General features: G+C 52.0%; 1 protein-coding gene across 1 annotated transcript; it reads left to right on the top strand.

Annotated features, from left to right (window-relative positions):
• The first annotated feature begins 9,319 nt into the window (after positions 1 to 9,319).
• Positions 9,320 to 10,632, top strand: Mesp1 (mesoderm posterior bHLH transcription factor 1). Its single transcript, XM_048434988.3, has 2 exons — positions 9,320 to 10,009; positions 10,294 to 10,632. Exons 1-2 carry the CDS (start codon positions 9,335 to 9,337, stop codon positions 10,357 to 10,359), a joined length of 741 nt encoding a protein of 246 aa, XP_048290945.2. The 5' UTR covers positions 9,320 to 9,334; the 3' UTR covers positions 10,360 to 10,632.
• Positions 10,633 to 11,076: the final 444 nt, after the last annotated feature.

Raw genomic sequence — 11,076 nt, forward strand, 5'->3', positions numbered from 1 at the left:
TGTGTGTGTGTGTGTGTGTTTGTGTGTAGGCCAGAGGCCGACACTGTCTTTCTCAACCATTTTGGATTTCTCAGTGACTATAGAATTCTTGGATTCAGCTAGACTGACCGACCGTGAAGTCCTGGGGATCTTCCTGTCTTCACTTCCCTAGTGTGGGTTTACAGGGGCATGATGTCGTAGGTGAGCTCTAGGGGACCGAATGCAGGTCGAAGCAAGTATTGTACTGACTGAGCCATCTTTGCAGCTCCTGGCTTTTTGGCTTTGTGTTTTATTCCGTTTTTAGTATGGTTTAGTATATTTTCCATTGAAAGATTTTTTCAAATTTTAATCCACTCATTTAGTGTGTGTGTGAAAGAGGGGGAGGGGCATGTCCCAGCTTGAGTGTGCAAGTCAAAGGACAACTTGCAGGAGGTGGTTCCCTCTTTCTACCATGTGGGCCCTCGGCCTCAAACCTCGGTTGTCGGGCCTGGCAGTGAGCGCCTTCTCCCACTGAACCATCTTTACGGCCCTGTATTTCCCTACAAAAAGCAGAAGAAAAGTAAAAATCCCAGAGAGACAGAAGTCACAATTTAAGGTTTTGTATATTACATTCTTAATTTTTAAAAAATGTGAATCTTCAATCTAAAAGTTTCTAAACCTTGTGGCTGTGCATGGCTACAAGTCTGTCACTCAGGAGGCTGAGGCAGGAGGATTGCCATGAATTTGAGCCTATCCTGGGCTACAGAGTGATATTCTGTCTACACACATACACACACACTCACTCCCACACACACATCACACACACATACTCACACACACTCACAACACACTCACACCCACACTCGCACACACATACTACACACACACTCACACACAAATACTCTATTTCACACACACACACACATTCATGCACACACACACTCATCCACACACACACCACACTTACATACTTTTTCCCTGTCTTTGTTTTGGGGGTAGAACTTGGCGCCTCACCCATCCTAGACATTTGGTTTTTCCCTTGGTGTTGAGAATCCATGCCAGGCCCTCAGTCATGAGAGGGAGGCCTTTACAGGACCAGCGGCAGCCCTTTGGAAAGCATGTTTGAGGGGCAGCTCCATGACATAAAACATACGGTGATACTGCAGCTGCCACCACTTCTATTTCCAAACTGTTTTCATCACTTAAACAGGACTCTGGTCCTGTAAGCAACAAAAGTGCCCTGCTTCCCCTCATCACACTGTAGCCTCTCACCTGCCCCCGTCCTGTGCTTTGCCCTCTCCGGATACCTGGATACCTCCCATCAGGGAACCACAACACCTCTGCCCTTGGCATCAGCCTCAGTTCACTCAGCATCGTGTTTCTAAGGGTCACCCAAGTTGTAGCATGGATCACAGGCCATCCTTTTTAAGGTTGGATAATGTTGCATGGTAGGTTTGGACCACATTGTCGTCCATTCACCTGTTGGGTCCCTTGAGTTCTTCCCAGAGTTTACTGTTTGACTAGGGATGCTCTGAACACCAACAAACATACAAGAATCACCTGAGTCCCTGCTCTCGGGTCCTCTAGTGTACTTGGGGCTTTTGTTTTGAGACAGGGTCGTAAGTATTCCAGGCTTGCTCTGAGTTCCCTGTGTAGCTGAGAATGACCCTCAGTGCTGGGACCCCAGTGAGTCCCCACAGCCAGTTCATGTGTTACTGGAAATGAAACCCATGTGTACTGGGTAAAGTACTCTGTCACTGAGCTATACCCCAACCCTGAAAACTCATTTTAATATTGCACACATGAGCCAGGCATGGTGGCACACATCTGTAATCCTAGTGTTTGGCAGGCAGAGTTAGGAGGATCAGGAGTGTCAGTGAGGCCAGCCTGGGTCACATGAGGCCTTGTTTTAAAAAAGAACAATAGTTTGCACACGCTTAAAAATAATTAAAAAGAAGAGAAGAAAGCTTTAAAAATCATGTCAGAGGGCTGGAAAGATGGCTCAGAGGTTAAGAGCACTGGCTGCTCTTCCAGAGGTCCTGAGTTCAACTCCCAGCAACCACATGGTGGCTCACAACCATCTGTAATGAGATCTGGTGCCCTCTTCCGGTGTGCTGACAGAACATTATATACATAATAAACAAATATTGAAAATCTTGTTTCAATAATTTATAGATGGAGTCTCCTTGTGAAAACTAAACATTACAGTTAAGAGTCACATTTCTCTTGAAATCTGAACTCAGACCCCCCCCCCCCCCCCCCGCTGCAAAGGTACTGCATGGTAATGACACAGTCAACAATATGTACGACACGGTCCCCTAAGATCCCATGGTAGAGCTCGGTGCTCTACCATGCAGTGGCTCCCTTGGTTTAGGCCACTGTATTCTACATGGTGACCAAACTGCCTGGGTCACGTTTGGAGACCGTATCCTGTCAATCGAAGGACATGCACGCAATGAGCCTCGAGGACTCTGTCTCTGCCTTTGCACACATACACACTGTAAACCCTTGCAAAACACACAGCACCACAGGCTGCTGGCTGTGCAGAGCAGTCTTACAGGCTTGGAGCCACAGTCTTACACTGAGTGGCTATTTCTGCATCTGAGTTTGTCACTCAGCACGCTCACACCTGCCCTTTTACTCCTTGCTCGTCAGGACAGGTTCCCATCCAGAACGGCTGGGCAAGGTGTGTGGGAAACCTCGGGCCAGCCCACTCCCGCTCCAGAGGTGGGTGGCTGAGACCAGCAGCCTGGCCCCTGGCCCCTGGCCCCTGGCCACCCCCCCATGCCCTCCCAGGGACTGGGATTGGACAAAATCTGAGGGGTAAAGAAATCTCCTGTGTCAGGGCTGGCTCTGAACTTGTTTGGGAGAGGAACCCCAACAAATCAAGGGTCAATCCACCAGATCCTTGGTTCTAAGAACAAAGTGCTAACCCCACGAGGCCCTTCTCCATTTTTCTCAGTCATGTGACCAGTCTAAGCTCCGGCCTCTTCCCCCTAAATGTTCCACAGCCCGTTTGGTATGGCCGGAGTCTCCAGCTCGTTCCTGGGTTTAATGCCAGGTACCTGTGCCATTGAGACAGAACCTTGGAGTTAGCTGAGGGCCTTGGTTAGCCCTGGAACGTGGTGTGGGATCCTCACTTCTGCTCCTGTCTGTAGATCCCTTGCCTGATGCTTCACTGCCGTATGGGGCAGGGAAGGGAACAGAGGGACCAGAGCTCCCCAAACCTTTCTCTTGTCTGAGTGACGCCCTGGCCCATCTTCCTTCAGGCAGCGGGTGCTGGGGCTGTGAGGAGCCCACAGCCTCACTCCTCATGTTGGTAGTTGGCCAGGTCTGCAGATCCTCCCGGATTGGCTGGAACAAAGGGGTCAGACCTTTCATGCTATTTGCTTATTTGTTTGTTTGTTTCTCTGGAGAAGGGGAGCCCAGGCTAGTCTCAAACCGACTGTATAGCTGAGCATGACCTTAAACTCCTGATTTTCCTGCCTACACCTCCCAAGGGCTGGTGTTGCAGGCACACACTACCAAGCCCAGCTCTTTCTCTGCTTTAGCTGGACCTGTGGTTGTGTGTTCCTGATCTCCCTTCTCATTTCTCTGGGCCCCTGTCTTGCTTTGCTGTCTGCATATAAATTCGTTTTTCCCGCCAGGTCGATGAACAGACAAGTTCACAGAGCCCACCCCAAAGGCATGGACATCCCTGATCCCCCTGTCCCCCCACTCTCCCTCACCCATCTCACCCTACCTTAAAACATAACCTCAGCTACGGTTCCAGCAAAAGTCTAGTGATTGGAGGAAGGTTGGCCTGGTCAGGTTTAACGTTTCCACAATGTGCCATGTTTGTAATCCCAGCACTCAGGAGTCAGAAACAGGAGGAATTTCCCAGAGTTGAGGCCAGTGTCAGTTTTATATATATATATATATAGTTTGAGGCCATCATTCTGGCTTCCTCGGGAGGAGACCTTGTCAAAAAAAAAAAAAAAACTGACAGGGAAGTAGAAAAAGATAAGATCACCTGAGTAAATTGGGAGCATGGGGACCTTGGGAGAGGGTTGAGGGGAGCAGAGAAAAATGTAGAGCTCAATAAAAATCAATAATAATTTTAAAAAAGCACCAACAAACAGCGTTCAAGTGACTGTACATCGCCCTCTGGTGGCAGCAACTGGGAAGGCAAGAACATAAAAACACCCAGAAGCCGGCAGAGGTCTCCACAGGGAGAGTTACCTGATCCCTTTAGAGTGAGGAACCGAGTGGGCGTGGCACATTTCCTGCGTTCATATGTGTTTGCGTCTTTGCTCTGGGATAGCTAGCTCAGATCCTTAATCCTTTTATAGCTCAGTTTCTCCTCTTTTCACCCTAAGGCCCAGACCCACCCCCAACTTACCTGGATGGGTGTCATAAATATGACCCCCTAAAGAGAGAGGTGATACCTACTCCCTCCGTATTATCAGCCAGCCTCAGACCCACGGGGCTTCTGGCATTTCCTCTTGAGCCTTTCCGGGGGTGGGGAGGAGTGATCTGCCAAATCTCTTTCCTCTTTTCCCACCCCCTCCCTCCTCATCACCCCTCTGCTGCCTGTGGCTGCCACTGGCTGAGCATCCAACTGGCCCACTACCAGATAATCAGATTATCCCGGGTCCAGAATAATATATTCCAGATGGCGTGCCAGCTCAGTGGCTCCAAGAGCTGAAGGTGTGAGGAGGCGGCCGGTGGGGGTCTGGTTGGAAGGGCTCTCCTGGGAGCCTCAGGAACCTCGGGAAGCCTTATCGAGCAGGCAGTCTTGTGGGGTGGCTGATGGGCAAGGAGGTACAGGGAAGGGGAGAGATGGAGGCCACTGTTGCTGGGCCTTCTAAGTATATGGGTCCTGAGTCATCTATCTGTGACCTAAGGAATGAAGGTCCCAGGGGAGGGGAGAGGCTGGCCGCTCTCTGGTCCCTTTTCTGTCTCTCTGAATTGGGGGTGGTGCTTTCGTTATTTTGAAGCAATTTTAAAAATATTTATTACTATTGTATGTATGTATTATGTATGGGCTGTTTGTGTATAAACACACACACACACACACTTGCAGGTGCACGGGTGGCAGTCCTCAGAACTTGTAGGTACCGAGGGTTGAGGATTGAACTCCAGCTGCCTGATTTGGAAGCAAATGATCTGACCCAGTGAGCCACCTCACAGGCCTGGGGTTTTATATTCCTGGATTCTCAGGCTCCATCCTGCAGAACTTCTGCTTCATGTGGTCCTGACCTGGCTGTGTCCTGAAACCTCTTTCTTCCCATGTCTCCTTGGGGCTCTGAGATGTGAGGTTAAGGCCTGATGGAGATTTGAGGGTATCCAGAATTAGGGGCTGCAAGGTAGTTTTATATAGTGCCTTTGATTAGCAAGGCCGGGAAAGGAGGGCACTGGGGTTGCAGAGTGGATGGGCGTGTGGTGTCCAGGCTCCAGCATGAAGGCTGAGGTTGGACCCTGAGCCTGAAAGGGGGGGCCCCTGTCCTGCCTGCCCCCCTACCCGGCTGAGGCTTGAACTTTCACCTCTGTTTCGGTGGGGTGGTGGCAAGGCCTCATTTCCCAGCCTTACACATTGGCAACCAGGGGAGGCTCGGGCCAGGGGAGCAGCAGCCACTAGCTCTGGCACTTGTCAAAACACAGGCCCCAAAAGTGTGAAGGCCTTGGCCCAGCGGGGAGGCTGTATGGGCCAGTGCAGCCTGGAGAACTCATTAACTCCAAGCAGCTCCCAAATGAACCCGCTGAAGACAGTGGCCAGATAAGGAGATCAAAGGGGCAGAGGAAAGTGGAGGCTCGGACTGCCCTTGCGGCCAGCTGGGCCACTGAGGTGGTTTCCCAGAGACCACTGGGACAAGGGGGGGGGGGACGGGACAGGAGGAAGGCACTTCAGTGAATTAGTCTTAGGACTCAAGACTTCAGGGATGGGTTGGAGACAGGACCTGCCATCTGATCTGCCCTGCCTCTCAGGCAGTCCTGAGTCCTTCACTGCTTCACTAACCCTGGGCCTTTTAAACCCTCCCTCATCTCTGACACCACATCTTATCCTGACTCTGTACTTAATAAAATAGAGTTCACTTCAAAGCGCTGTTAATAAGAAGCAAGCAGTAAGCAATACCGGTCTGGTCTGGAGCAGGTAGGCAGAGAATCCAGAAGCAGGCTGGTCAGGGAATTGGCTATGACCTCTGGACTGGGGCATCTTTTCATTTGAAACTATGTGCATCTAGCTGAGGTCTCTCAGTGGATTGTTTCAGCTTGGGCTAGACTATAAGGTCATAACCCACACGGGTATCCGAGGCTGTTTGGGACACTCGGGTGTTCTCAGAGCTGAGACCTCACCTCTCCTGTCTGTGGGAACCTACTGTGGGCACTCCCACCCTGCCCCCATATACAGCATGTCCCTAGTGGCTTCTTCTAGTGCCAACCAAGAAACACAATCCTGGAGCTCGAGGTTCAGATCTGGAGCCCCAGGAAGGCATCCATCTGCCACAGTTCGGGAAGGATGGACCCCGTGACAGCTGCAGGCTGGGAAGGGACCTTCGGGTCAGGCACATAAGCAAGTTCACAGCGTGAACCCCACTTCTCCACTCCCCAGTGGAGTACTGTTTCTCAGGGTGTGACTGTGGGCGTGTACCTTCTGACAGGGGACAGAGGGAAGGATGGAGAAGTGTTTGAGGAGGCAAAGGGCAAAGGGATGGGAGTGGGCAGAGATGCCCAGAGAATTGGATACCAATCCTTGGGGTCTTCACTGCTACAAACCATCACCCATCCAGAAGATGTATGGGACCCCTGGGAGATCTAAGATGCCATTCTGACCTGAAGAAAGGTCACAGATGTAATGCCAGACACCAGGTACTTGGTGGCCTGGCTGGAGAAGAGATGACAACCATCTATGCACTAGGTTAGCGACATAAACTCACACCTGAGGGACTCGGTAGGCAAACCAGATACTTTGCTGGGTGCATTGTCAAGCAAGTGCTCTACCAGCCCTATTTTTATTTTGAGACAGAGAGTTACTAAGTTATCCATGCAGGCCTTGAACTTACTCTGTAGCCTAGCAGGACTTTGTGGCTCTCTCTCCTACCTCAGCCCCTCAGACAGCTAATCCCAGATCAGGTGCAGGGCCTTGGTTCTGAGATATGCCTCAAACTATGTAGTTGAGAATATTTCTCAATTCTCTCTGTGTGTATGAGCACCTGTGTGTCTTTGGTGTACTGCATGCACATGTAGTGTTCAGAGGCCAGAAGAGTGCAAACCCCTGGAACTGGAGTTACAGACAGCTGTGAGTCACCATGTGGGAATCGAACCGGGTTCTCCAGAAGAGCAGCCAGTGCTATTAGTCTATCTATCTATCGATCATCTATCTATCTATCTATCTATTTATCTATCTATCTATCTATCTTCTATCTAACAATCTATCTATATATCTATCCATTATCTATCTATCTATCTATCTATCTATCTTCTATCTAACAATCTATCTATCTATATATCTATCCATCATCTATCTACCTAACAATCTATCTAACAATCTATCATCTATCTAACAATATATCTATGTCTATCTCTCTCTCTCTCTCTATCTATCTATCTATCTTCCATCCATCCTTTTGGTTTTGAGACAGGTTTTCTCTGGCTCTCCTGGACTCACAGAGATTTGTCTGCTTCTGCCTCCCTAGTGTTGGGGTCAAAGCTGTGTGCCACCACCGCCCAGCTGAGCAGGCCGATGATCTTGATCTTGGTCTTCTGGTCTTTCTGTCTTTACCTCCCCAGTGCTGGAGTTACAAGCAGGTGCAAGTCCCGGGCTTCCTGCTGGCTAGGCGAACACTCTACCAACTGAACCACACACCTAAACTTCTAGTAGGTGTTTTTGAGACAGTTTTGTAGCCCAGAATAGCTTCAAATTCACTTTGAAGCCAAGGCTAGTTCAAACTCCTGAGCCTCTTGTCTTCATTTTCCAAGTGCTGGAATTACTGACATGTATTATATGCCCAACTCCTTGAGACTCTGTGAAAAAGCATGTTGCATGTAAGTCGGGACAGTTTTATTTCTCTTCAACATATCTTTATATCTCTTTATTTCCCAACCAAGACCTTCCATCTGGTACAACACTAAGCAGGTGTGGTAAGAGCAGGCATCCTCAACAGCTGGGCACAGCATCTCACAACTGCGATTTCAGCACTCAGCTGAGGCAGGAGGATTAGGAGTTAAAGGTCAGCTAGGTTATAGTTAAGTTCGAGACTAGCCTGGGCTACAGGAGACACTGTTTCAAAGTGGGGGGCACCAGAGAGACAGCGCAGCAGCTAAGAAGAGCACATGTCGCTCCTGATGAGAACCCAAGGCTCAGTTCCCAGAAGCCACCTCAGGCAGCTCACAATTGCCCGTGACTGTGGGTCCTGAGGGACGTGGCACCTCTGGCACAGATTGGTGCACATCTATACATAAACGTAAGAAAAATGAATCTTGGAAAAAAATAAAAGACATCCACAAGATAACACCCTAGGAAATAGTGGGGTTGCAAGAGCCATGGACAGGGGAAGACTCCTGCTTTTGGTTTGTTTTGAGACAGGATTTCATGCAGCCCAAGTTGGTCTGGACTATATATAAGTGTGTGTGTGTGTGTGTGTGTGTGTGTATGTGTAGCTAGGACTGGCCCTGATCCTCCTGCCTCCACCCTCCCAAGTGTGCCACCATATCCAGCTCAGGGCTGTTGAGTTTTGCCAAACAGTAGTCACACAAGAACTGGGAAACGGACCAAGCTCCCCATTCCATACAAGACTAGGAATGACTTGTAGTGTAGGGCACAGGCTCACCTTTCCCCCTGCTCAGACAACCAAGCAACCTCACCGACTGAGATCGTTTCTTCATTGTGCCTTCCAAGCCTGGACATCAGGGAAGGGCTACAGGCCACCACCAAGCTTCTGAGGAGGAATGGGCTACAGTTCTTTCCATGTCTAGAGGTTCCTACCCTAGTCCACAGTCGGCCAGTGCAATCCAGGATCTCGTTATACAATTTGTAAATTAAAGTGATGGGGAAAAACTGCATATTAAAGGAAGGCGTACCCTAAACCTCGGAGCTGAACTTCAGTTCTCTCTGAGCGTGGTTCTTTCTACTTGCAGGGCTGGTTCAACGCCCTGGGCACTGCAGGTCATAGACGCCTGTCTTTGTGACGCCCCAAATACGGCCCAGGTAGGATAGACTGAACCAAGCTAGGGTCCTGCACCTTAGAGCCCCTGCTCTTGGTTCAAAGGGTCAGCCCCTGCCCCCACTCCTGGCCCGAGCCGGCTTTGATGTGCTGATGAGTTCTGGAAGGGGCCACTTAACACCTTGGGCTCGGGATAAAGCTGCCACGGGGCCAACGGACCGGCCTCCGCTGCTATGGCTCAGCCCCTGTGCGCACCACTCGCCCAGTCCTGGATCCCGGGCCCCGCTCGTCGGCCCCCTCCGATGCCTTCCGACCGGGACAGCGTCTGTTCCCCGGCCTGGTCCTCGGACTCGTGGGACGGTGCCCAGGTCGGCATCCCCGTGCCACCCTGCGCCCGTCCGGTCCGGCGCGCAGGGACCCCCGGCAGGCGTGGGACGCACGGCAGCCGCCTGGGTAGCGGGCAGCGACAGAGCGCCAGCGAGCGCGAGAAGCTACGCATGCGCACGCTCGCCCGAGCGCTGCATGAGCTGCGCCGCTTCCTGCCGCCGTCCGTGGCACCAATCGGCCAGAGCCTGACCAAGATCGAGACGCTACGCCTGGCCATCCGCTACATCAGCCACCTCTCGGCCGTGCTGGGTCTCAGCGAGGACAGTCTCCGGCGACAGCGGCACGCAGACGCGGCATCACCTCGAAGCTGCCCGCTATGCCCGAACGGTGGCCCGGCGCAGTCGCAGACGCTCGGTCTGCATCTGAGTCCGGCCGCCTGCAGCGGGGTGTCGTGGGGGTCCCGGCCCGTCTGCCCTGATCCCCAAGTCGTCGCGGAGCCCTGGGACCCATCGTTCCTGTACGCTGAGACAGAGACAGCATCCTTGGAGAGGCAGGAGATGGAGCCCAGCCCCTCGTCTCCGGTTAGTAGCCCCTTCCTCGCGCTGTCTGGGTGGCACCCCCTGCTGTCGGGGCGGCGACGCACAGCCCCACAGCGCGGACCATTTCCTTGCTCAGAGGGCAGCTGACCTCACCCGACCTCCCTAGCGAGCATCCCCGCGTTCCCTGGGTGCCCAAACGGGGTGGGAAGTGGGGGACCGGCAGGGATTAAGGTCGCTTTGCTCGCTCGACGAACCTGGAGCACATAAGCGCGCGGACCTGGCACTGGGGCAGGTGTTGACTGCGATGCTGTTCACTCTTTCTGCAGCTCTTCAGCAGCGACGTACTGGCTCTGCTAGAAACCTGGACGCCGCAGGAGTGGCCGCCGGCCTGAAGAGTCGAAGGGACATTGGATGACTGGCACCCTGTCTGAGCACAGAGACTTTTCCTTTTGCCTCCGCACCTTCGAAGCGAGTATTTCCTGAAAGAGGCATCAGCGATACCAACGTGGGCATTCCCGGGGTTGGGAGCCTCGTCTAGAACGTACCTTCTCTGCCCTCCTTGGGAGGAGGGACCCATAGGGTAAACGCTCTAAAATGAAGCGGGAACAAGACTCTGCTTGGTGTATATTTATTTATTTGTGAATAAACCGTCTGTGCTGGTGTCATTTGGCATTTGTGTGTCTGTCAGTCCCCGGTCCTGTCCCCTCACACCGCCCCACCGCCTCTGTGCTAGGACCTCACACTGTAAGGCCCAGGCTGGCACAAACTCGTGCTGGGATTATAAGCAGGAACCCACATATCTTGCTGGAAGTTCTGCTATGTGGCAGGAAAGCTAACGGGATTGTTGGGAGAGAGTTTTGCCATCTTCAGCCTGGAAGTCTGAGTCCTTTCTTCCACCCCCATCCTGGTCAACCTGTGTCTTGGTGACCTTTGCGTATGTTTAACAGAAGCGTAAAGGTAAGACTCAGACCCACGCAGGACCTGGGCATTGGAGGGCTCAGCCTGGGGAGGATAGTGTCTATTCACTCTGGGCTGCTGGACTGCAGCGCTAGGGGCATTGCCCCTCCCACGTGACTTGGAAACATCACTAGCACTGGTAGGAGAGCTGA

This window comes from Myodes glareolus, chromosome 24, assembly GCF_982192425.1.
Source record: "Myodes glareolus chromosome 24, mMyoGla1.1, whole genome shotgun sequence".
In the NCBI taxonomy this organism is placed as follows: Eukaryota; Metazoa; Chordata; class Mammalia; order Rodentia; family Cricetidae; genus Myodes; species Myodes glareolus.